We start from the raw sequence: 26,629 nt of genomic DNA on the forward strand, positions 1-26,629 counted from the left end.
ACAATAAGCCTTTGCGCTGGTCCGAACAAAAGAGTTTTCTGATGCATATTAGAGAAGTGGGAGCAGGAGCAGGCCTTTGAGGTTCCTCTGTGTCTCTGAATAATAGGGCGGCTGTACAGTCATTACCGAGCCACCCGCTTCAATGCTAGCTTAAACAGCGGATCGGCATTTGTTTGTGTAGAAATCAGGCCATGGGGAAACGGATGCTGCTGTTGGCCTTGGACTAAGCCTCGGAAGAACCGACTTGTCCTCGAACCCAATAGTTGAAGTTTGTGTAGGCGATGCTCAGAGAGAGTTTTGCATGCTTTTCTTTTTGTTCTATTTTGTTTATCTCTGTCATTCAAGGTGGAACTGGTTCAGAGTCATACTGAATGTAATGCATTCTATATCACCAAAGCAAGGGGAGTTTATTTTTCAAGACTTTCCTGTTCCTCATTAGAGGTTAATGCCATGTGATATGAGATAATTATGTGTATCTTTAATGTGTATCCTTAATAATTATCTTCAATTTTGATTTGGTAGTTCTCATTTGTATCAGTTATATCAACAGCTTTGTCAAAAGCCCTATTATGAAAAAGTAATTGTAAATGTAGTTTTCCCAATTCTGTTTACCATTTGTCAATGCATGTCTATGTATTGGTCACCCTTTTTTCTGCGCATCAGTATTGGCCATTGAAAATCATATTAGTCGACCACTATTTGCAAGCTTTCGGTTACAAGCATAGATCACTCTTGTCTCTTCCCTCAATAATTTATTTGTCTTTTCCCTTGTCATATTTTGGCCTGTAAGATACAACTAGCCATTAATAAATCGCAGTGTATAGGGCTGTCGGGACCTTCCCCTGAGCTACAAGTGGAGGGTTAGTTAGATGGCTGCTGTGAGGCTTATGAAAGACTGATGCTTTTTCACACGTCTCCTCATCTCTCTTTTAACACGCTCTCTGAGGCGGCCTGGTAAACGTACATCTGCTCCCAGGCACCGCCGCTACCATCTGACAAACCTCAGAGCGCAGACACATAATGCAGCCGCGATTGATCGCCACACACACACACACACACACAGTGCCCCACAGTGGATAGCCAGTAACAGATGGTTATGTCAGCAGGTTCCTCAGTTACCCAAGCCTCTTTTTTCACTTTTTCTATCCATATCTGTCCTCATCCTCTTCCTCCCCCCCTCTCTCTCCAGTTATCTGCATCCATTCTTTCTCTTTCCTTCTGATTATGATTATGTGAGCAACTTTTTGATGCTCCAGGGCAGATTAGCTGAAAAAATATCTCAGAAGAGATCTTTTATATTTCCACGAGTCCAGCTGAGATATAGGCCATACAAGGACTAGGTAAATACTGTGTGAATAAAGAAATCTGTTTAACCAGTTGAGGTTTTGCTATGCTATTTATACTGTAGTAGATATATTTGTGCAGTTTATGGTATATAAATTCAAGGAGAAACATGTAATGTATATAATTTTAGTTATGCTAGACCACTATATATTCATCATATTTTATGTTTGCTTGTTGTTTTGGAACAGATGAGGGGTCGGACCAGAGTTCTGGACGAGATACGCCAGCCAGCGGCTCCTCCAGACAAGGTGCAGGAGACAATGAGGAGAACAAGAAAGACAAGAAGAAGAAGACTAAAGGCAAGAAGAAAGACAAGTTGAAAAGCAAGGGAAAGGAAAAAGAGAAGAAGAAATCAGAGGAGGTTGGTGATGAGCTGGATAAGAAGACCAAGAAGAAAGGATTCGGGTTGCTGAGGCAAGACCCCAGTTCTTTGTGTTTGTATTTCCTTTTGTCCGTCCCTCTCCTCTTCTTTCTTTGTTGTTTTTGTCTCTCTTAAAGGGACAGTTCACCGGAAAATGAATTTACTCAAAAAATAGTTTTCTCACCCTTATGTTTTTCCAAACCCGTATGATTTTCTTTCATCTATGGAACATAAAGGATGTTGTTTTGAAATACGTTCTGTTCACTCTTTTTTCATGAAAATACAATGAATGGTGACAGAAGCTTTTAAGCTTCAAAAAGACACAAAGGTGCCATAAAAATATCATGAAAGATGTCCATTTGACTGGTACACTATATTTTAAAGTCATTTGATATTTTCTTGTGATAAATAGTCCAAAATGTTGTTTTTTACTCATTATCTTTCCAGTGAGCTGTTAATTGTTGCAACTGGATTGAGTCAGTTTGATGAATGAACACTTCAGTTTTATAAATCAGATCAACTGATTAATCCAAGAGATTAGACCTAAAAGAGCTAATTTTTCAAGTATCTCATATTGCTACTTCTCCTATCATGGATTCTATTAAAAGCTAGGATAAATATCAGTAAAAAACAACTTTTTGCATAACATAATTTATTTTATGGTGTTTTTGAAGTCTCCAGTACCTGTTCATTGTAATTTAATTGAAAGAGTGATTATTGTGCATTCCACTGAAGAAAGAAGCCAGGTTTGGAACGATGTGAGCGTGAGTAAATGTTTTTAATTTTCATATGAAGGCTGGTTTGATTAACAGATTCTCCCACACATGTGAAGGTCAGGATGGATGACTGTTGATTTGACGCACATGCTAAACTGCGGCGATGGGTCGCTGGTCGGTCACATGTTGTGAGATGGAATTTTGGCCCGAGCTGTTCTTGGGACGCTCGGTTGGCTCATACTCACGGTTGAAAGTGTTTCGGCCCACTTGCGTGTGTGTAACTGACTTAGACCGCTGATAAACAGAGCAGTCAGGCCCAGCTCCATATGGCCTGCCGTCTCTGCGTCACAGTGCTCAATCTCCCCTGTCTTCATGCTGCGCCAGTGCCAGGCCTAATTTGCATCACGGTGGGCACCTGTGCCAACCCTTGCCCATCTGTCCGTCGATCGGCCGGCCGGCCGGCCAGCACTGGCTCAGGCACCATCAAGGCCAGGCGTCTCCATCACAGTGGAGGACGACCCGCATGAGTGATTCTACAAATCAGAGCATGGACGCCCCGGCAGGCTCCACCTAACGGGCAATTAGCTCTATAATTGTTTTAATTTGGATGACTGCCGGGAAAACTGAAAGGCACACCATGCTGTTACAGCAACATGCGGAATATTCCAGCAGAGAGAGAGAAACAGAAACAGTGGAGTGAAGAAAACAGCCGGGGAACTTGATTCAGCTGGTGTCTTTCTCAAGGTGAACTGTTTTGACTCGTCAGGAAATGCAGGCTACGTTACGGCTCTTGGTTCTGTTAATCCGACTTGGTCTGACTCGGCCTTATCCCACTGTTTTCTTCTTCCGTGTGTCTGTCTGCGCCCACTGCGGCCAGCTCTCCTCCCGCGCCCATGCAATCATTCTAATGCGCACCGTTGTTCTGAGGAGATAAGCGTTTATGTGTTGGCTTGTCAGCGGTTGATGGGGTGAGGGATGTAAAGGTTATTGAATACCACCTTAGTTTTATTTATTTATATTTGGCAGGCAGCGGGATTAGAGATGTGGGTTCAAGAGCTGTGCGGTGATGCTGCTCGCCACAGAATGTGACACAGCCTTCACTCAAAACTGACATAACCCAGAACTTTGCCGCAAGATTGCCCTGTCACCCTGAACATGCCAGATATCCACGTATTAAATGAACTGAAAATGTGTTGATAGAAGAGTAAAATTCTCCATAAGTCAACTTTTTGAAGGAATGTGGAATGTGAACACTCTTGCCTAGCTGGGGTAACTGATGAGTCCTTGCTTAACATGACCTTTATTGTGAAGATGTGCATCTACATAAACCCACCCAAATCCCTTTATTCTTTGGACCTGTCAGGGGGGTTAACTTGAAGGCCTATTCATACATTACCAGTCAAAAGTTTGGAATTAAGATTGCTTTATTCATTTTTTTACATATATATGAATATTTATATATAAGAATAATTTCTATTTCTTTTAAACTTTATATTCATTAAAAAATCCTTAATTTATTTTTGACAATTTCAACTGGAGTAGACTCGAGAAATGGCTGCTAAAAATTAAGGAATAAATTAAAAGTGAAAAGAAAATAGACATAGAAAGATAGAAAATAGTTATTTTAAATAGTAATATTTCAAAATATTACTGTACAATATTATTTTTACTGTATTATAATCACATATAAGAATAACGTTTGCTACTTTTTTTTTTTACCTTTTTTTTTTTTGGTCACCAAATAATTTAAAAATGAAACAAAACATCCCCATTGACCTTAGATAATCACATCCAAACAAATTCCCTTTAAAACACATGAATGAGCTATAAATTAATTGTTTTCCCAAGAGAATAATCTCTACCAAATGGCCATTTGTGTTGTGGCCTCCTCTTTTAGTGTTATTTTAGTTGGTTTAACTCTAGGCTACATATTTCATTTTGATATTGTGCTTTGAATGGCCTGCTCTTGATAATGTTGAGGGTTTTCACCATTTTACACCTTTTTTTATTTTTATTTCTTCACATATTCCTCTCATGTGTTACATAGTAACTTTATTTTTTAATAAATCACCGTAGAATGTGAGCTAAAATGCAGATGAGTCCTACAACATTTAGATGCAATGAAAGGTTGTATTTCAGTTCGTATGAATCATATTTAAAAATGTTGCACTCTACATATTTTAGTCTGGCATTATGGTTTGGGAAAACTTCAACAAGTGAATGTGTTCAAGTTTATGCCATAGTAACACTAATAAAGTAAAAATTAATTTCTCATTAGAATGAGATCATCTGCTCCATCAAGCCTCGTCGGCATCACAATTCAAGGCTTATTCCTCACTGCGCATCGTAGCCGAGATGAACTTGAATCTTTCTTTGTATATGGAGGTGATGTGGACATGTACATGTACGTGCATCTCAAGCCTGGTTTTGCTTAGATTATCTTATAGCGTGCGATGTGCGCGGACACACACACACACACACACACACACACAGATATATATATATATATATATATAAAATTATTTTTTTTTAACCTGCATCCAGGGACTAAAGCATCTCAAGCATTCTGTAGATCGCTAGAAAAATATTGACTGCCCTTTTCAATTAGCATAATGTGTGTTTGTGATGTCTGACCTCAAAGGTTAAGAGCAGTTGAAGTACAGACTCGCTGAGACGCCCCTTGAGAAACATGACCTCTAACCCCACCGACTGTAAATCTGTTTCTCCAAGTTCTTAAAATGTCTCTTATTGAAGAAACAGTCTTTTAAAGGGATTTAAACCTTTATGTTCTTACAGGCATGTTTGCTGTTAATGTACAAACTCCAAAATGAACCAAAGACTGTTTGGAATGAATAAAATACACAATTTTCATTTTTGGCTTAACTATTCCTGTAATTCACGAGAGGCTGAGGGAGGTATTTCAGTCAGCATTTACAATCAAATGAAGATTTGTTCAACTGAATGTCAGCCATCTTTTTGTAAAGTGAGCCAGTATGGCTACACAAACCATTCAGGTTCTCTGATACTGAATACAAATCTCTTATTTGAGGTCAGAAAAACTGTAGACATTGTCACTGTCTAGATGAAATATGTATATTCTGACTCTGTCTATTCCTCTGTTTTCCATCTCGATGTTATACGTGTCTGGTAAATCTTAAGCTGGCCAGTGCGGATGGTATTTTGTTCTTTGCCTGGCTCAGATTCAGTGTTACTGGCCACTATTTAGTGCCCAGTGGGAGTCACTGGCTAGTGTCCATTCTGCTGATAGTGGCTGTGTTGATCTGGTGGTAGCGGTGTCTGTGGGTCAGAGCAGTGCTGAAAATCTGGAACATTAAGCCAGGATATGGCCCTGCAGCTCAGTGATAAACATATGACAAAAGAGGAAAAATCAACCTTTTATGTCAGGCTGTTTCTCAGTCGTTAGCATGCAAAGGCCAGATGTTTACATCAAGCCCTTCCTTTCAAAATCTTCAAACAGGTTACTGAGTCAATAATACTTTCATTTCCCTCATTCTGTTGTTTTAGCACACCCTTTATTAACTAGTGTATTATCTCTTAGCCTTTTTCAATGCATTTTAAAACCAAAATATTAACAATAGCGTTATTTTTTTTTAACATGAATGTTTTTGTATTTTTATGAAAGCTATATTTAAATAACTGCCATGTTAATGTTGCATTTAAGAAAATAATACATAGTTGCCATTACATGTAAAGCTTTTCTTGCAATTTTTTTCGCTTTTCATGTGTAGCAAATTTTCATACAAGAGTAGCCGTACTTGTAAACCGTTGCTGTAATACTACGTAGCTTGAAACATACTGACTGGTTAACGTTTTGAGGAATTCTACTATTAGGTTTGTACTTTTTGATCCTTCTGATGATTTTACCCAGTGCGTGTGTCTATAATGTGAGTTTATGCTCACTCGAGTTCCACATGTTTAGACTTCATTGGAAACAGTTGTGAGTTGAGTTCTCTTTGTGTTTCATCATGTTCTATGTGTGTATACAGTGCATTGTTTAGTATTGTTAGTGTATAAATGCATGTGTTTGTAAAGTTTAGTGGTAAATTACTAGTATAGTGTGTTTGTGTGACAAACTGATGATTTAGCACCACAGGAAAACCTTATAGCTTGTGTGCGTGTGTGTGTGTGTGTGTGTGTGTGTGTGTGTGTGTGTGTGTGTGTGTGTGTGTGTGTGTGTGTGTGTGTGTGTGTGTGTGTGTGTGAGACAGAGAGACGGAGTAGCTCTATGGTAGGGTAAGGTATAGCCGCAGGTGGAGGATGGGACCCATTAGGATGTTTTACATCTTGCAGACAGATGGAGGCCCGTGTGGACTGCCAAATGCCCCTCATTCTGCTACTGTGATACACAAACACACACACTTAACAACAGATATTACACTGGATAACACACACTGTCCTGTGAAACGTACTGCTGCAAATGTAACCGCACACCACAAGGCTGTGAAGTACAGTGATTTCACTCATTTTACTCATAGACATAAGCATGTACCTATGTTTAACAGTGTATTTATTTCCAAATTTAGAGTTGAAAGTGTCTGCTTTATTTTATTTTATTTTATTTTATTTTTACACATAATATGCAGTAATCTTTCTCTGTCCTGAAGTCAGATCTGAGCCATTTCTTCTCAGACACTTCAAACGTCCCTCAGCGAAACTACAGTGTTAAACACTTCCAGACTTCACTTTTATCTCATCAACCCTGCTACTTTTTTATCAGAAATGAAATATTACATAATTAACCTTAATGTGGAGCAATTCAGCAAAATTGCAGTTCCTCAAAGCCTCTTGGCTCGCATGTAAAACTGTGACCGAACATATGACTGTCTTCCATTAGAGGCGAGGGAGGAATGCAGCTTGCAGCTTTACCTTGTAAGGCAAGAGATTAAACAGGATCTTTTAGGTCAGCCATATTTGATACACAGTTTTGAAGGCAACGCTGTACCATGTTGAAGAAAATAAAAAACAGTTTAAACCAAACTGAGATAGCCGGCTGGTCTCCCAACATGGCTAGACTAGCTAAAACCACCAAACCACCTTTAAGATTTTTTTCCCCATCAGGACACATGATGATGGATTGCTGAAGGACTGGAGGGGTGAAATGAAAGAGAAAGAAAGAAAAAGTTCCTGTGTATGTGTAATGATAGTGTTGTTCTCTCTGCGGATGTTTATGTAGTGCAGAGAGAGTGAGAACAAATGTTCACTTCTCCTGCTACTGCAATTAACAGACTGCAGCAAGCCCACTCCCTCCATTCTGTCACCAGCTGTCTTCTTTTCTTTCTCATTCTTCTGATTCTCTCCACTCATTTATCCTAATGTCTCTTGACCATTTTGCCTTCTAGCAAATTCCACCACAGCTGCCGTGATAATAGACCTTTTCTTTATGAAAAAACAAAAATAAGACATAAAACAAAGCAAATAAATCGTATTAAAGCAATTTGTGAATCTGTTCAATCGATTCATTTAAACCTGCTTGTTCATAAGAGTTATTCATTTGAACTTTATAGACTGATCTGTGAATCTGTTAAACTGATTCTTTACAACAAATGGGTCCATAAGAATAATTTATTTGTGGAAAGAACTTTTGAGACTGATTCATGAATCTGTTCAATTGATTCATTACAACACATTGGTTCATAAGAATAATTTATCTGTGGAAAGAACTTTTCAGCTCGTAAGATTACGCATTCACAAATTTGACATCACTGATTGTGTCATTCATTGTTGCGTATAGCAAGGATGACTCAACTAAAAGAAGCCAAATAGGGATAAAACACTGCTTTGTACTTTAAGGGGGTGTTCACATGTATTCTTGTTCTTGCATTTTAAAACCGATAAATGAAAAGGTCTTGAGTTAAAGCGTCTTGAAAATACAGTGCTCTTTGTGCAAGATGGCTAGGTAATTGGGGCACATTGCTAAGGTCAAAGAAGACTTAGCGCATGTTTACATCGACCAATAGAAACTCTACGTACACACTGTGAGGTTTCAGATTAACCATTGTATTTAAATGCATGCTTTTCCTGAAATGCAAATAATTGGCATGTTGGTGACCATAGTAAAGTTTTGCCGTCTCTCAGCTGTAAGCAAAAACACAATTCCAAACAGTTGAACCCAATAGACATCACTATTCTTGACTAAAGTAATATTAGTTAACAAAGATTTGCTATGTCTGACAAATTAACAAAACCATTATTGACGTTGGTGTCGTGTTTTAATGCTAAGAAGGCTGCTTCACAAAGTGTGCTCCTGTAGTGTTACCATGTCTATGCCTTATTTTGGGCTTCTTGTTTGCTGTTTTTTCTAACAAGATCTGGCAAACACATCGCTGATGCATGTTTAAGTATGCCATTAACTAGTTGTTCATTTCGGTACACTGCATATAATTTTGGTTAATTCATTTGTAGTTAGTTGTAGAATGCAGTTGCCACTTCTTTAAATCATTGCATGTGTACAAAACAAGACTGATCACTTAATAGTGTAGTGAAAAACGAAGTACTGCGTAGTTGACTTACAGCATTCATGATACAAATAGAGCATGTAAAACACTGTGCGAATGTCCCCGCGATGTAACTACTAAAAGTTTCTTGCTAATCTTTAAAGGAGCATTTCACCCGTGGGAACATTGATCTTCATTGAAAGTGGGTCATATATGTAGTCGAAATCTATTAAAACTTTCGAATTTGGTGCCTTTTTGACCGAGTTATTACAGAAAGTAACTTTAGGGCTCATTTGTATGTAAAACCACAACTCCCACAATGCAACACATTTGCACAGCTCCACAAGCCACTCCCACTAATCCAGAACACCGCTGTTAGGCTGTTAGGCGATATTGTCTACAAGACATTGAGGACACAGTTAGCGATGTATGGTATTTACGTGCCACAGTAGTAAACAATGCCACAGTAAGCTTTTTGTGCATTAAAAAAGGTACTGCACAAACAGTTTACAGTTGACGTTACGTAACTTATTAACCGGGAATCATTTCGTGATAATAATGCTTGAAGAAATTGTGTACATTTCACGAAATGAATAATAAATAAAATTGAAACACTTATTTTACAGTTAGACGTCCATTTGTGCAGGCTTCGGCTGGCGTTTCTAGTTTACCTTCGGAATTCTGAAGTATGTCTCCAGGACGCCTCTGTCCATATGCGGGGCGAAACTAGGATGGTTCACAACGCAAACATCCGTGTCCTTGTCTGCCTCAGACATTTCTTCGAGGAGAAATTGGCATCTTTCAAATTCTTGCAGCAGACGGACTCGAGCTCTGTGTCCGTAGGCGCACAACGAGAGCACACCCACCACCAGTCCGCACCAGCTCGAGCACGCCCGGGCTCCTCGGACGCGACAGGCAGGTCTCCGGCCTCGGCTGCAGCCGCCGCCTCCTGTTCCTCCATCAGCCTCAGCTGCTCTGCGCTATATTGTGGCTCGTATAGATAGCCACGAACATCTGTTTCGAGCAACAGAAAATCCTCTTCTTCCGTATCATGAGTTGTTCCTCCAGCCATTCTCGTAAATCTGACTCCATAAGCGCTTGTTAGCTTAGCTACATAGCTTCCAAACAAGATGGCGGATTTTCATTTTCGTTTCTGTAAGTTTAGTCCCACCCACTGATCTGTAATAGGCCTGTAGGGTGAGTGGGTCCCACCCCATGGAATAATAATAAGCTAGTCTCTGTAGTCTCTACACTTTTCAATGAATTTTGACTTCCTGCTTATTATGACGCAAAATGACGATTTTTACGTCATAATAAGCAGGAAGTAAAACACTTAAATCCTTATTTCTCCCATCTCAGGGAAAAATAAAGGGAAAATCCATGATCATTATAATATATGACTGGGTTTCTAACAATACAAAGCTAAATGCAAATGGGTGAAGTGTCCCTTTAATTTCCCTGCCTTTATTTTAAATAGTCACACATTTTTACTTATTTATGCATTGTCACATTTTTTAGCATTTCCGTCACAGTCTGCAGCAGTGTTGAGTCATGTACATGTTTTACTGTTGTCTTTGATAGGCACTGTTACACCATGATGATGCTCGGTGAGGTTAATAGGTAAATGCTGGCAGCATCCTTAACTCTTCTCTTGTAATATTCGTATTTAGCCCGACAAAGGTTGATTTATTGTGTATCTGCATCTGTTTGTAAATCAGTGTTTATTTATGTGAAAATGTTTGTATGCATATGTTTAATAGTGTGTGTGTGTGTGTGTGTGTGTGTGTGTTTGAGCACTGGTGTGTGACCTTTAGTGAGTGTGCTAATGCCTTCTAAAAGCTTCTGATATAAGTGTAAGAGTCACAGATGGTGCAGCTTACCTCACCCTTATCCTCACAGACCTGCTGACAGAGTGACGGCCCCCTTTTCCTCATCTCTCTCTCTCAATTAACACATTTCCTAATGTCTTTCCTGCTGTGCGTTTGCATGTTTGATCAAGTCAGCAACCAAGTCTGATGCTCATAAGCAAAAAGCCTTTGGATAGGAAGTGACATCACAGTGCCCCGCACAGAAGTGCTGAAGCAGAGACACATGGTTGTCTATACAGGAGCCACGTATACAATTTGGACACTTTAGTCACACTTAAAAATGTATGAATGTCAGATCATTATGAAACAAAATATCAGAAAAAAAAACTGGCATTTATTTTACAAAATAATAATTTCAAGCATAACATTCCACAAATTGATATTTGTTAGGTTTTAAATTAAAATGAAAAAAAGTGTGACATTTTATCTGTCAAACGTTGGTAGATATTCATATGTATTGTGATTTAGACTACAGATATAGTGCCTAATTTCAGATACCTATTTTATATATTTTTTAAATTAATGAAATTACATTTTAAGTGTCGCTTAAAGGGATAGTTCACCCAAAAATTTAAATGTTATGTTTATCTTCTTACCCCCAGGGCGTCCAAGATGTAGGTGACTTTGTTTCTTCAGTAGAAACCAAACAAAGATTTTTAATTCAAACCGTTGCAGTCTGTCAGTTGTATAATGTAAATGGATGGGAATCACGGCTTTGACAGTCAAAAAAACATACACAAGCAAAACCAAGTTAAATCCTGAGGCTCGTGACTATACATTGATGTGTAAAAACATGAAATGATCGGTCTGTGCAAGAAACTGAACAATATTTATATTGTTTTTTACCTATGATTCACTGCAATGTTCGCATGTACATGTAAACATAAACTTATGACACATGGGCCGAATGGATCTTCCTTAAAAAATGAAGTGTTATGTAAATGCGTGCCCTGTCATTATAAAACTCTCGTTTCACTCGGTAACTGTGAAGTGGAGCAGGACAACCTCCCTCCCTCCCCTCTCATCCTCAGTCAACCAGTTTTGGGCGCAGGGAAGGGCTTTTTAATTGCTTGGTAAATGGATAAAAATTAATTCTGCTGTAAAAAAAAAACAAATAAAGAAACTGTGTAGGAGAGTGGTTATTATGTGCAAACAGTGTGAGAAACTCTATATTTGTGCACAGTGCGCATGTAAAAAAAAAAAAAAAAAAAAAAAAAATCACTTCCAATTTGAGGCTTGTGACATATAAATGCGCACATCAACTCGATCACTTTATTTAGTGTTCATGTAAACACTACATTCAGTTTAACCATTCTCGATGAATTCAGTCTGATTTAATCAAAAATTGTGCATGTAAACGTAGCCAATGTATGAACCCACAAGCCGCAGGGTTCAATTTGGTTTTGTTAGTGTATGTTTTTCTTGATTCCCATACACTTCCATTATATGTCTGACAGACTGCAAAGGTTTGAGTTAAAAATCTTCGTTTGTGTTCTAATGAAGAAACAGTCACCTGCTCTGGGGTAAGCAGATAAACATAACATTTTCATATTTAGGTGAAGTATCCCTTTTATTGTCCAAAAACCTTAAATGTGAGAAACAATGCCTCTCTTTCTTTATCATATGTAGGGCATCTACAATTTAGATCAAGGCCCGGCTACCCTCTGCTAAATCCCAATTTGAATCTTGAATAGGAGTATAAAATGGCTCATGTCAGTCATCGATGGCGACACCTGCCCACACTGGCGCCCAGCTCACCTTTACTAGCGCTGTGATCTGGAGATAGGTTTATTTCTGTGAAAGGGTATGGTCGTCTCAGTCTACGGTTCACCATGGTAACGGTATTACGGGGAGGTTCATGCGTGCGGTTCGAGTGGAGGTATACAGTAGCTAACTGGCCGCCGCTGTTCTCCCCTCCATCTACATATGAATCACTAAAAGGCCTCTTTAATGGAAGTTCAATCATCTCCCCTTTGATTCCCAAGATGCAATGTTCTGATTAAGATGATTGGATGAATGGAAAATGGCATGAATATGTGATTGGGTCTATGTGTCCCACCGCTGAATGGGTCTTTTCTTTGTCATTGTTTTTTTTTTTTTTTCCATCTGTAGCACCTCTGTGCTAAGGCTCTTTTTCCGACTTAATCCTTTTTTTTTCAGTGCAGGCCTGTTCCTGCCTTTGATTACATTAAAGATTGAAGATGTGGCAGGCTTGCTTAGACCAGGATCTGAAAGGTAACAATCAGCACAGGAATATGGTAGATTTGAGTGGAAATGAATGGGAACAGCTAAATAGGAGCTGCAGGAACAGTGCTTTTCTTTTCTTTCCTTTCTGGAAGTCATTGAATAATCATATGAAGCATGTGTATGCAGTAAAGAATATACTGTTTATATAATGTTTACTGGCTGGTGACAAGTGATTCTCCTTCTGACCCAATTTGTTTGTGTTTACAGGATGCAAAGCGCGCGTGCGTACGTGCGTGTGTAGGGGACGTATCATAAAAAACAGGATTTTCCTCTCTTTTTGCTCTTTTGGAATAAGAGCTCACATTTATCATTTTGATTACATTTATCACATTTCATTAATTCTTGAACAAATACACAATTGCCATCCTAACTGATCCATTGATCAGTATTTCATTCAGATATGTTGATTTCAAGGTAAATAAACTAATGTTAAAAGTTTTTTATGTATATATAATTAATATTATTCAGCAAGCACACATTAGGCTATGTTCACACTTGGCATGTCTTTTGAAGTTGCAAGTGTCTGTTTACTATATAATCCCAAGTTGAAAAAAGTTCAACTTTTCAAAAAAAAAAAAAAAAAAAAAACCCTATGTCAGGCACCTTTTTGACAGCTGACCAATGAAAAGTGAGTAGCGAAACCTGTCGTTTCCATGACAACAAGACTTTAAAAGCCAACGCAAGAGCCAACTTCCTCTTTCTCGAAATTTCTTCATGTCACAGCACTAGGCTACTGTTGCAGCTGTTGTTATAGCAACAAAAGACACCCCGGCTGCTATTTGTAACCAAAACGCTACCAGATTTTTTTTTTTACCAAAAAAAAGTGCCTTTGTCAACTTTTTCTAGTCAGAAAAGATGCCAGTTGTGAACACGCTCTTAGATTGATCAAATGTGACATAATAACATTATTTTTCTAAATAAATGGTGTTCTTTTGAACTTTATATTCATCAGAGAAATACAATTGCATCATGGTTTCCAAAGAACCTTTCTTTTAAGATACAAACTGTAGTGGAGTCCAATTTTTCAGTTAATGTCAAGTCAAAGTATTTTGACATGAAGTAGTTTTTTTGGGTTTGATACAGGTTCAGTATTGAGTCCATGGGCATCATGAGCATAAAAGTTCTTCGAAAATCTCTGTGCCAAGGTTTTTTTATTTATTTATTTTTTATCTCATCTCTAACTGTAGTCACAGCCTAATTTGCACCTTTCCAAGTGAGAAATTCTCTAAAGTCCATCTTCTCAACAACTCATTTTCAACAGGAGCTTGAAAGCTCTTTGAGGTTGAATATTCCCATAATGCTCCCCAAGTAATCAGATGCATGCAAGCATCTGTCATTTCCTGTTATGTTATGGTGTATATGAGGTCAGTTGTCTATGCAAGCTCTGAGAATTTGTACTTGTAGCCTGGATGGTGCCGGTCAAACCCTCTTTAGTCGGCTAAATGAAAGAGTTGTCTAGCACCACACACGTCTGAAGTATTTCCATTATTCAGCTGTATAAACAAAGAGAAAATGTACTCAGCACACGACCTCACTGTGTCCTATAATGGCCAAGATATGTGAATAAGAGTAGAATCTCAATCCATATGTAAACTGTTTTGGTTATTAAACTGGTTTATCACTGAAAATGATGTATATTTAATTCAGAATAAGCATTAATCTGTTTTATATTAAACAAACCCCTCATTTTTAATGTTTAAAGGACAGACAGGCAGATACTTTATGGCCGCAGATGGTTTTGCATCTGTAGGGGTCAATAGTTCCATATGGGCCGATGATTAGTTAGTCTGTAAATTTGTTGGGTTTAGATGTGACACAGTGTAACTATTCAACAAGACATAATGGAAGAACCATAAGATCTTTGGAGGTCAGGTACCTCATGTGTATCTGCCTTATAGAGTTCTTAAATCAAAAAGTTTGAGAGCAACAAGGTCTTGCGAAACAATCAGAATCTATTATCGTAATTTAATTTCATGTTGTTGTGCTTCATCTCTGTAATTTATTTTTTGGTGATTTATGAAGCAGATCACCATTAAGACAATATAGAGAATGTTGTAAATATTCCACAAATCCCAAATGCAGCGAATCCTCTTTTAGCATGTATTGTTGCCTTTTTGGGTTATTTCTAGTCTCTGCGGACTAGCAGGCTTTCTTTGCTCAGTTTAATGGCTGTGGAAAGTGGGGTGATTATAGCTGAGGATGACTGTGTAATTTGAGCCATTATGGTGCTCTGTGGATACTACTAACGATGTACACTGCGAGTGCTAATGAACATGACAGATTACTGTTGCGCTGTGTGTATGATTAGACCTCACAGGTTTTACCTTCACCTACGGTCCGGATTCAGGCTATAGCATTTGCCATATGCTCAAATTCTGAGTTCATGGAGGGGTTCTGGAACATTTATGAAGCCTTATGATCTAAAGCATTTGTCTCAGCCATAGTGGGATAAATTGAAGATGCCAACCTCAATATGGACAGTGAAATAATTTATTAAAGTTGATTTGGCATGTCAGTCAAATATTGGGGGGGAAATACAATCGACAGGAAATGGAAGTTCTCATATGAATATTTAGAGATAGAGAAATACTGATATTAAAATTCTAATCTGTACAGATAAGCCAAAAATAATTTCAAGTTATGTCTGATAACTGTTAAATGGCTGATGTAAGAATTCTATTCTGTTTTGTCGACGTATATTACATTTAAAAAACTAAATCATTTTACTTTAGTATACTATACTATAAGTGAATTTTGACATCAAAAAAATGTGTATATATAAAGTATGAAAAGTGGATATGTTAAAGATTGCATTTGTTAGAGTTATTAATTTATTAGCATTTTAAGGATGAACTTTATTTGAGCATTAAATGATAATTTAGCAGAGGCAATCTAAATGAAAGATATTAAAAACATGCATTCACTGTTAAATATCAAATATCGATGGTCCTGTTAATTAATTAAGTGCTTTAATATCAACCTGTACCCAATATGTTACTGATGTCATGCATTGCTATTTATAGGCTACCAAAAATATAAGTATCTATCTTCAGAACACTTTTGTTTTTGTTGATCATGGGTTTTCAATTAATGACCCCTGCTCAGTATTTTGAGGGATGTGAGGGAGCTCAGAATTCCTGGATTGATGGTCTGAGGAACATGTCTCCAGGTGAAACCAAACTTCTCCACTTTGGTTTTGTCTGTACACTCAAAAACATAGACAAGAGTGAGGCTAGTCACTGGAAAAAGTATCCTCAGTTACAAATGAAGCACACTGGGAGAAGTTCTTCTGAAGTTCTGAGGGCTTGTGGTGACCAAGAGCAGAAGCCAGAGAGCTGAGCATTGGGCGAGACGTTCTGCTCCGCAGTCTGTTCTATTGTTCATCCATCCTGCCACCCCCTATACGGATCCAGGCAAGTGTTTCCATCACCTCCCTTCTGTCCTCCCTCTGTCTCTCTTTCATACCATGAGCAGATTGTCTCCAGTCAACTCTACGGTTCAAGTCTGGTGGCCAGAGCCGAACAGCAGTGCCTTTTTAATGTGCGCTAACATTGCCAGCCTATGAAATCCATTTTAATGTGCAGTTGTCCTCCACGACGTTCAGGAGAGACACCACAGAGTCTCTGTACATAATTAGCAGGATTCTTGGTTGACGAGGTGCGATGAAGCATCGTTGATGTGATGAAAGCCGATAATGTATTCGTGCAACATGGATGGTGCTATTGCGGTGGGAGGTTTGTTATCAAAAGGACAGGCAGTCATGCCGAAGACAGCTGGTGCAGATGTATATGGGATGTCACCACATGGACATGTTCACGCCTCGGGAAAACAAATCGGCCTTTGGGGTTTTGCCCAAAGATCCTTGACTCCCAAGACTTCTGTAATTCAACCTGTCAGTAGCCTTAGACCGTAAGGTTGTCTTTGTTGGAGCTAGAAGGTCATATATGCATGTCCTTAGTTTAATACGTCCGTCATCTGAAGCACTCAAGCACCTGTCAGAAGACAAAATGGGTCTGAGAGCCATTAGAGGTTAGACAAAGCCAAAAATGGTCTAGTCTACTGAAAGGTGAATAGATGAAAGGAGCAGTTATGTTCCATTGGAGGAAAAGGCACCCGACGCAATTACACCCTGAATGGCCATCAACAGGCAAAGAGGTATTGATTGGCTTCGTCCAGCATTAGTTACCCCAGATGCTCAAAGCAAATCTCACCCTAGATCTCTCTCGCAAAAAAAGTTAAGTACTTCTTTTGCAAAGGAAGGTGGAAAAAAAGAAAGACTGAGAGGACAGAGTGAAAGTGGTCGGAATATAGAACTTCAACTTCCATGTGTTTCCAATAACGTCAAGAGCTGTGTTCCCTGCGATCAATCTCCGGGAGTGATCTCTCACACTTCCTCTTGTTGTAGTGGAGAGTTTAGAAAGCCATGGATCAGATCTGGCTTTGAGGGTTCTCTGCGCCATGACCGTGTGGTTTAAGAGTGACAGCCCTTGCCTTTGATCTGTCCAGATGAAGGTGCATTTACTTGTCCCGCCACAGATCAACACAGGAAATTAACATCAATAATTCTGTTTTATCCCCTGGAAGGATATAGGACAATAAAACAGCCCATACCTTCGTGCCAGACCAACGGAAAGAGTGCAGAATAGAAGAATGCTCTTAAAAATAGATGTTATAGTCATGGCCTTGAGGGACATTGCTTATGAAAGACAGAATCATTTTTTATTTAAATCATTTAAGTGATTATTGGATTGAATTTACATGTATGTTTTTATCTAAGAATTGTTTGCAAATTATTTACATATTCAGTATGCTTGAGTTTTAAGGCCCATTGAGCTGTGGTGCTTAAATGGGCAATGCAGGTTCGAATCTGGCTAGTGTTGTGTCTGCATCCAATTGCCTGCCTTCTTCCTTATTGTTTACTGTCATCTCTCATTTAGCAACAAAAATTTCTTTAAATTATAGTGGCAACAGATCTTTTCATCCACGTTGTGATGTACATCTGAGAAAAATGTGGAACTTTGGATCTTGCTTCTATCTGTCATTTGTTGATTAAATGGACAAAGATTTGAGTTTCAATTTAAGTTTCATTGAGTGACGTTTTGATTAAAAATACAAATAAGATCAATAACATGCATTTAGAAAACAGATTTTAATTTCTTGCCTACGTTAAATGAAAACAGACATTACAAAGCAAACAAGTGCTGTTTCATGTACGTGCATCAGAGATGCACTTTGAATGAGCGGTATGTGGTTTGTCTATTGTTGCTGCCAAAAAGCCCTTTGGTCTGATTGGCATGTTAATATTCAGATGACTGGAATGGTGACTGATTAAGACACCATGCTGTACTAACAATCAAAAAAACTAAAGGAATTAATGAATGGTGGCACGCTGTGTGTGAGTGTGTGTAATCCAGGTCAAGTCCTAGACTCTCCAGTCTCTTTGTTGTTGTTGTTTTTTTTGCCCTGCTCAGTGCCCTGGGGGTCTTTCTGGCTGTGTGAACACAAGTGGCCCACATTATTGTGTTCGCTGTCAAAAACGGGCATGGAATCTGCTATTGAAGTGTAAAATTACTGGAAATTACAGAATCTGCCACAGTGGATATTTCAAAAGCATAATAAAACCCTAACAGACATCCTAACGCGTACATTTTTTTTTCCTGTAATGTTGCACTGATTGTTGCAGCATTGTCAGAGCACTGGCTTTAATGAAGGCTTCTCATATAGAGTAATTGATTGTGATTTAATTATAGAGCCATTGATGAAGATGATTGGAGTATGAAGAGAGCAGAATGAGGGCTTTTGTGGTCTGGCTGACGCACACACATCAGTCAAAAGTGGCCCCTGGCATCTGTAACCTCCCCTCTGGGGCCCCAGTGCTACTCAAATGCACAGATACCCCATGGCTATGTTTGTGAGGATGCGAGAACAACAGATTTTCTTCCTTTTTTACTCTTTGCTATTGACGAGCACATGTGTGGAACTTCCTATAGTGTGAGTGATGTCCACCTGTCCCTCATCTAATCCTCGTCCCGTCTTTTTATTTCATGCACTCATTATCTGATCTCTTTCATTCTGCTCTTTCATTCTGGTCTTTATCATCATTTTGGCTTTTTATTTAGTTCTAGACTTTTTATATATATTGGAGGAAATCATTTTGGGAAGAAATAAGGAAACGATAGTTCAGATTGGAATCTGTATTACCCGAATGTGGACCAGGGCTCAGCATGGCCCCTTAAGAAAGTTTTGGGATTGGCAGACCCACTCAATGTTTAAATGCATGCTTGAAAATATAATGATGGACTTATTCCTAACCAGAGCGTTTTCGTGTCTTGTGACTAGGGCTGGGCGATATATCGAATATTAGCGATAACATCGGAATAATTTTGACGACGATGTACAATTTGAATATATCGGGAATATCGAATATTTCAAATTCAAGCATACTTTCCCAAAAGAACGCGCCGAATGTCCAAAAAAGGAACCTGTAACTGCTGACTGCTCTACGCCCCTCTACTACGAGAGCTGTAATGATAGCGGTTGCCAGATAACAAGAGTTTAAATCTCCCAATCAGAGCTCCACTGTTACAAGGATACATTTTCTTCCCGGTGTTTGCTTATTTTAAGCAATCTGGCAACCATGCGCACGTGCTCACTCCTCATTGCGGAAGAGCCGCCGTCGATAATCTGAAAACACTAACAAGCTGGAATTGAGCGATCTAATGAAAGTGTCGTTCAGCCGGTCTGTGTTCTGTCGTGAGATCTCAACTGTATTGTTTGCATCTGTGATCGCAAAATAAATGCACTTACTCGACCGCTGATGTTTGAATAGAGAAACATAGGCTATGGCCATTTGGAATTACTATTGGGGAATTTCACTGATATGTTTACCAGTTTCCATAATATAGACAGAGAGAATGCAAAAGTCTTTGGTATTCATTTATATATATTTATATATAAGAAATAGCTATGTGCTTCAGCAACTAGCTCCCCATCTAAGAGGGTTTTTAGTGTCAGTAGGACCATAGAGTTGCATGCCACAGAGCTTCTCTTAAAACCACAGACAGTTGACAGACTTGTGTTCTTAGCTTAAAAACTTGTTAAAAAATGTAAAATAAAATACTTATCCCAGTTGCATAGTTTAAATTGTGAATTGCATGCACTAAAAAGAAGAATGCACTTTCTGTAACTGTTACTTAATTTGCACTGCTTCAGTTACATATAGGCCTACATGTATTCATTTAATAAAAAGCAGTAAGTGATATCTTGGTCTAGATTTTTTAACTGCTTAAATTAGCTTTTTAATCTAAATAGTTGTTGTTTTTTTTAATGGGCAAAAGAAAATCATGTTTTATTTTTTATTATTTAAATGCAAATGCAAACATGTCGAGATATATATCGAATATCGTAAAAATTTTGACAATATCGAGATATCATTTTTTTTTGTATATCGCCCAGCCCTACTTGTGACTATAAACAAGACACAGAAAGTGCATTATTTAGACCCGTTTTCTGTTTTTGACAAAAGTAATTTTAGCACCTCAAGCCATATTAAAGGTTACTGTACTCAAAACTTACCCTCATGATCCAGGATCCAAACCTGTATGACTTTATTTTTTCTGCTGAACACAAAAGAAGCTATTTTGAAGAATGTTGATAGCCAAACAATTTCGGTTCTTATTGACTCTCTGTACTTATTGACTTTCATTTAGTTTTTTTTTGTCCATATAATGGAGGTCACTGGGAGCTAATAATATTTAAAATATCTTCTTTTGATTTCCACAGAAGAAAGTCATACCCATTTAGAAAATGAAAAATTATGACACCGTTTTTTATTCAATGCCCAGGATTGGACTCAAAGAAAGAGTAACATCAATATTTACAATGTGACACTAACCACTGCATCACAGCTCCAACTTTTTCATTCTGTACTTGCTTCCCATTCTCTGTTCATCCACTTCCTTCACCCTTTCATGCTGCATTTGTTTTTCCATCACTCCATGTCGTCTCATGTCTCACAGTGTCTCTGCTCTTTGATGAAGATCCTGGCATGTTGGCAGTAGTGATAGTAGAAATTTCACACTGTTTTCCTTGCTTCTCCGTCTGTGTGTTGACTGAACAGATGGGCTGGCAGTCTTGGATTCCACCTCTCCTCCCTGTGCCCTTTCAACCCCCTCCATCCGCGCACTGGTACCCTGTAACAGGGGTGCCATTAACCCAGAACCTGCCCTGCTCTCCTTACTTTTAAACACTGTTATCATGCTGGCCCGGAGAGCATGGGCACCAGGAGGCTTTTTCTTGGCCTTTTCTATGTTGGGTACTGAAAGAGAGAAGTTACTTAGATCTATATATATTCTCTCCTACACTGTCAGACAGACTTGGCTTCTTCTAAAATCGAACTCTAGGGCTCAACAGATACTGTAGTTGAGATTTTTATTAAACACCATGTTCTTCACCAACCACCTCTGGCTCTTAAATAGGACCTGTGTAAAATGTACCATTAGAATTTTTTTTTAATACCTAGTTTTGTGGTATCCCCTTTTTCCTGAAAGTTTTACCCACCACAGTGTCATTAGCATCATATCTCCTATGATGTATTGTATTTGATATCATTGTTTGAAAATGTTTGGAATAAGTTGACCTATTTTTTTTTTTTTTTGTCTTGCTAAGTATAATTTCGCAGCTATCATTTTATGTAGCATAGGTTTGTTTACATTGTATTCTGATTACAGTCGGTTTAAAAGTCCAATCTGAAAAAAAAGTGTAAAATAAAAATGGCAAAACCCTTTTAAATTTTAGTCATGATAAAATAGGTGGGATTAACATTTTTAATCTGTTCGATTATGGGTGTAATGATTCACTTATTTTCTCGAATCGCATCAAATTTATTTTTGTTTCGAATTGAATCATTTTGAATTTGCAAAAATCGATCTTGAATTGAATCGAAACCCTATGAATCTTGAATTGAATCGAGTCACTGTTTACCCAAAGATTTACAGCCCTACATTCGATAGTAGATGTAAACACTTGATCGGATTAAACTGGAAAGTTACAATGGTGTAGAACAAAATCGCTTTCAAAATCACCAATGAATCGCCTAGTGAACTACGTCTATGTGTAGTAAATGCCTCTCCATCTGAACCAGTGTTGCCAAGTCTATGGTGGTTTTTCATGTCTGTGGGTTGAAGCGACCCTAATAACGTGATATTTAGCCCTTAAAATGCTAATTCTACCAAGGGAACCCCGGCAAAAAACTTATTTTATCCCCCTGAATGTTTTTGTTTTATGGGGGAACCCCCTCAAACCGTGATTGGGCTTGTTTTGGTCTAGTTATGTGAAGCAATTGGGCAGGTTTTGTTTTGAAAACCTGGCAACCCCTGATTTAAACGCGCTTGCTGGAGATTTACTTCTAATCACAGGAGCGCCTTTACTGATGAGATTCACATGAAAATCGCATTTGTTTTTTTCTTTCACATAACTACACTCATGTAAACACTATGGGTCTCATTCATGAAACATTCGTAAATATACGAGTATATATGTGAGTGATTTGTGCGTAAAGAGACCTTCCTGAAAACTCTTCTCCTGATTCACAATTACTTCGTAAACTTCAGAAGTGATAGTGAAGTGTGTGTGTGTGTGTGTTTGTGTGTGTTAGTTAATGAATTCCAATCAGTCGTAAATGGGACCCGCGTGCACACTCATTCTCAATTACCATAAATCCCGCCCATTAAATCCGACTGACAATTATATATGGGCATCATATTATGACACCGAAAGAAAGATTTCAACATGTCTTCTCAAAAGCGAATAAAAAAGAAACATTTCTCAAATGCAGAAATTTACGTTTTATTATCAGAAGTTAATTCAAAACGCCACATGTTATTTTCAAGCGTACATAGTGGCGTATCAGGTCCTTAAAAAAGAAAGCTTGGCAGCATATTACAGATGCTGTTAATTGAGTTTCAGCTGTTAATCGAACAGTCCCAGAAGTGAAAAGAAAAACCGTATGTAATTACTATATATACTATTATGTACCCGATTAAGGTTAATTAAAATGCAGCCTTATTAATGAGCAAAATATTCGGCTGTTAAATGCACTATTTACGCGTGGCTGGGAGCAGGTGTACAGTCGTGGCCAAAAGTTTTGAGAATTACATAAATATTTGAAATTGGAAAAGCTGCTGCTTAAGTTTTTATAATAGCAATTTGCATATACTCCAGAATGTTATGAAGAGTGATCAGATGAATTGCATAATCCTTCTTTGCCATGAAAATTAACTTGATCCCAAAAAAACCTTTCCACTGCATTTCATTGCTGTCATTAAAGGACCTGCTGAGATCATTTCAGTAATCGTCTTGTTAACTCAGGTGAGAATGTTGACGAGCACAAGGCTGGAGATCATTATGTCAGGCTGATTGGGTTAGAATGGCAGACTTTACATGTTAAAAGGAGGGTGATGCTTGAAATCATTGTTCTTCCATTGTTAACCATGGTGACCTGCACAGAAACGCGTGCAGCCATCATTGCGTTGCATAAAAATGGCTTCACAGGCAAGGATATTGTGGCTACTAAGATTGCACCTAAATCAACAATTTATAGGATCATCAAGAACTTCAAGGAAAGAGGTTCAATACTTGTAAAGAAGGCTTCAGGGTATCCAAGAAAATCCAGCAAGCGCCAGTATCGTCTCCTAAAGAGGATTCAGCTGCGGGATCGGAGTGCCACCAGTGCAGAGCTTGCTCAGGAATGGCAGCAGGCAGGTGTGAGCACATCTGCACGCACAGTGAGGCGAAGACTTTTGGAAGATGGCCTGGTGTCAAGAAGGGCAGCAAAGAAGCCACTTCTCTCCAAAAAAAACATCAGGGACAGATTGATCTTCTGCAGAAAGTATAGTGAACCTTTTCCGATTGTTTGGGGCATCTGGAAAAAGGCTTGTCCGGAGAAGAAAAGGTGAGCGCTACCATCAGTCCTGTGTCATGCCAACAGTAAAGCATCCTGACACCATTCATGTGTGGGGTTGCTTCTCATCCAAGGGAGTGGGCTCACTCACAATTCTGCCCAAAAACACAGCCATGAATAAAGAATGGTACCAAAACACCCTCCAACAGCAACTTCTTCCAACAATCCAACAACAGTTTGGTGAAGAACAATGCATTTTCCAGCACGATGGAGCACCGTACCATTAGGCAAAAGTGATAACTAAGTGGCTCGGGGACCAGAATGTTGAAATTTTGGGTCCATGACCTTGAAACTCCCCAGATCTTAATCCCATTGAGAACTTGTGGTCAATCCTCAAGTGGCGGGTGGACAAACAAAAACCCACTAATTCTGACAAACTCCAAGAAGTGATTATGAAAGAATGGGTTGCTATCAGTCAGGATTTGGCCCAGAAGTTGATTGAGAGCATGCCAGTCGAATTGCAGAGGTCCTGAAAAAGAAGGGCCAACACTGCAAATACTGACTCTTTGCATAAATGTCATGTAATTGTCGATAAGAGCCTTTGGAAACGTATGAAGTGCTTGTAATTATATTTCAGTACATCACAGAAACAACTGAAACAAAGATCTAAAAGCAGTTTAGCAGCAGACTTTTTGAAAACTAATATTTATGTAATTCTCAAAACTTTTGGCCACGACTGTAGATTTCTTTCATACTAACTAACATTTGGAAAATACAAACATTTTAATAAATCTGAAAATTTAGGCTAAAACCACTTTACACACGATTTACACAAAATTTGTTCTGCCCGTGTTTCATGAATGAGACCCTATGTTCGGATTCATCAGTCGGAATTTAATTCTGAGTGAAACAAAAGTGTACATGTAAAGATGGCTACTGTTGTCTGTTTAACAGTATAGTCTTTAACAAGTGAACTCCTGAACACAACTTTTATTGATGGTACAATTGTTTGATGTAGTGTAAATGATGGCACAATTTAAGGTAGATTTTTTAAATTAATATACATATTCCTATTTTCTAGTTTTAAAATATAAAAAATTAATATTTTTGTCAGATTTTTATATAAAAGTCTGCTGGCTGGATTAAAAAAAAAACATAAGATCTGTAAATAAAGAGCATTTAAAAAGTAGCAAATATAAATGGATGAAGACATAATAAAACATTTTAATGTGACCTTTATATAACAAAAAGAAAAAAAAGAAAATCCTATGAAATTAGAATGTCCAGAATAAGAATGTCCCTTCAACTAAATTATAAATACCACAGACTCCGACTAACGATGTCTGTTCATAAGTTATGATTTGTCTTTGTGTCTTTTCGCTTGCACTTTATTTCCTGTCCCAGCAAACAACTGGTTGCATATGAAGTGGTTGGAAATTATTCAGTTTGAATGTATCGTTCATGAAACGTGCTGCTAAATGAGGTTTTGCCATATTCGTTATATATAAAAAAGAAAAGCTAGAAAACTGTATTCATCAAATTGGTTCATTATTGTCTTTAAAGATGATGTTTGTCAATGAGGAATGTATTTCTTGCTGAGAATATGTTGTGCGTGATAATAGAAGACTTTTTGTTTACCTACCTCTTAGTTTCTTCCTGTAATGCAAAGGCTATTTTGGAGGTGTGAATTTTTATATCCGTGTATGAAACAGTCTCTCAGTAGTACAGATGGGCGCTTAAGAGTGTGTGTGTGTGTGTAAGTGTGTGTGTGTAAGTGTGTGTGTGTGTTTATGCTAATGAGAGTCTACAGAGGAACACGGCAAGCTGTGTGGCACTGTGTCTGTTCTCCTGTTGAATATTTAGTATTCACTCAGCCGCTTCCTCTAATTACCTGAGAACATGCTAATGAATTCATCAGAATCAGCTGCTAATTGGCCATTTGAACAACCCAGTCTCCTTCAGAAACATGCGTCGCTGCCAATCAGAACGCTTGGCTTCATTCAATGGCTCCTTATCATTTATCCATTGTATTGATATGTACGAAGTGTTTTTTTGTCTTTTTTTTTCAGAGCCGCCTTTTTTAAAGGCCAGTTTCTTAATAGCCTAACACCCATTTGCACTTTTCAGGCATTACCAGCTTGACGTGTCAGGAATGTTCGTTGGCTAAAGTGGATATTTTTCAGGCCAGCTTGAATGTACTTAGCATTGCTCTGTCCTGATTGGCTCATTCAGTTTCTACAACTGGCACCTATTAAGCTGCTATGGTAACGAAGGCTCATTATTTCAGCGGTGCCCTGTTGGGAACGGCAGAAAGTCGGAAAGGTCAAAGTGGTGACATCACTTCAGCCAGAGCTAATCTTATTTGGGTTCTGAATCCCGCTGTAATATGACCCCACTGCTAAAGAAACGGGCAGGAAAGCAAAAGAAGGAAGAAATGAATAGAAATTAGTGTTTAAAAATTTGCCTGCTCTCTCATCAGTTTCATAGTTTCCTTTTGCTTATGCTTGTGCATTTGTTTCCTGTGTGTGTGTGTGCGCAAGAGTTCCTGAAAATGAGTGTGTGTCTCGGTGGAATAAACCATAATGAATATGGAGAGGCAGTAGGGAGAGATAATTAAAGTGGAGACTGCTTTGCTCTGGTCTGCAGGTGTCCTGAAAAACGGCTCCTGTTCACCATCACTCACAAGAAATCAAAACAGTCAATTCTTAAAGGGACAGTTCAGCCAAAACTGTAAATTT

At 38.4% G+C, this 26,629-nt stretch overlaps 1 protein-coding gene across 1 annotated transcript in view; it reads left to right on the plus strand.

The window, feature by feature from the left end:
• pard3bb (par-3 family cell polarity regulator beta b) overlaps positions 1–26,629 on the plus strand; it is a 314,959-nt gene that overhangs the window by 198,156 nt on the left and 90,174 nt on the right. Inside the window, exon 18 of the mRNA XM_059499737.1 lies at positions 1,533–1,758. Within this exon, the coding sequence (XP_059355720.1) occupies positions 1,533–1,758 (226 nt within the window). The remainder of the gene's footprint in view (positions 1–1,532; positions 1,759–26,629) is intronic.

This window comes from Carassius carassius, chromosome 19 (assembly GCF_963082965.1).
Source record: "Carassius carassius chromosome 19, fCarCar2.1, whole genome shotgun sequence".
NCBI classification, from domain to species: domain Eukaryota; kingdom Metazoa; phylum Chordata; class Actinopteri; order Cypriniformes; family Cyprinidae; genus Carassius; species Carassius carassius.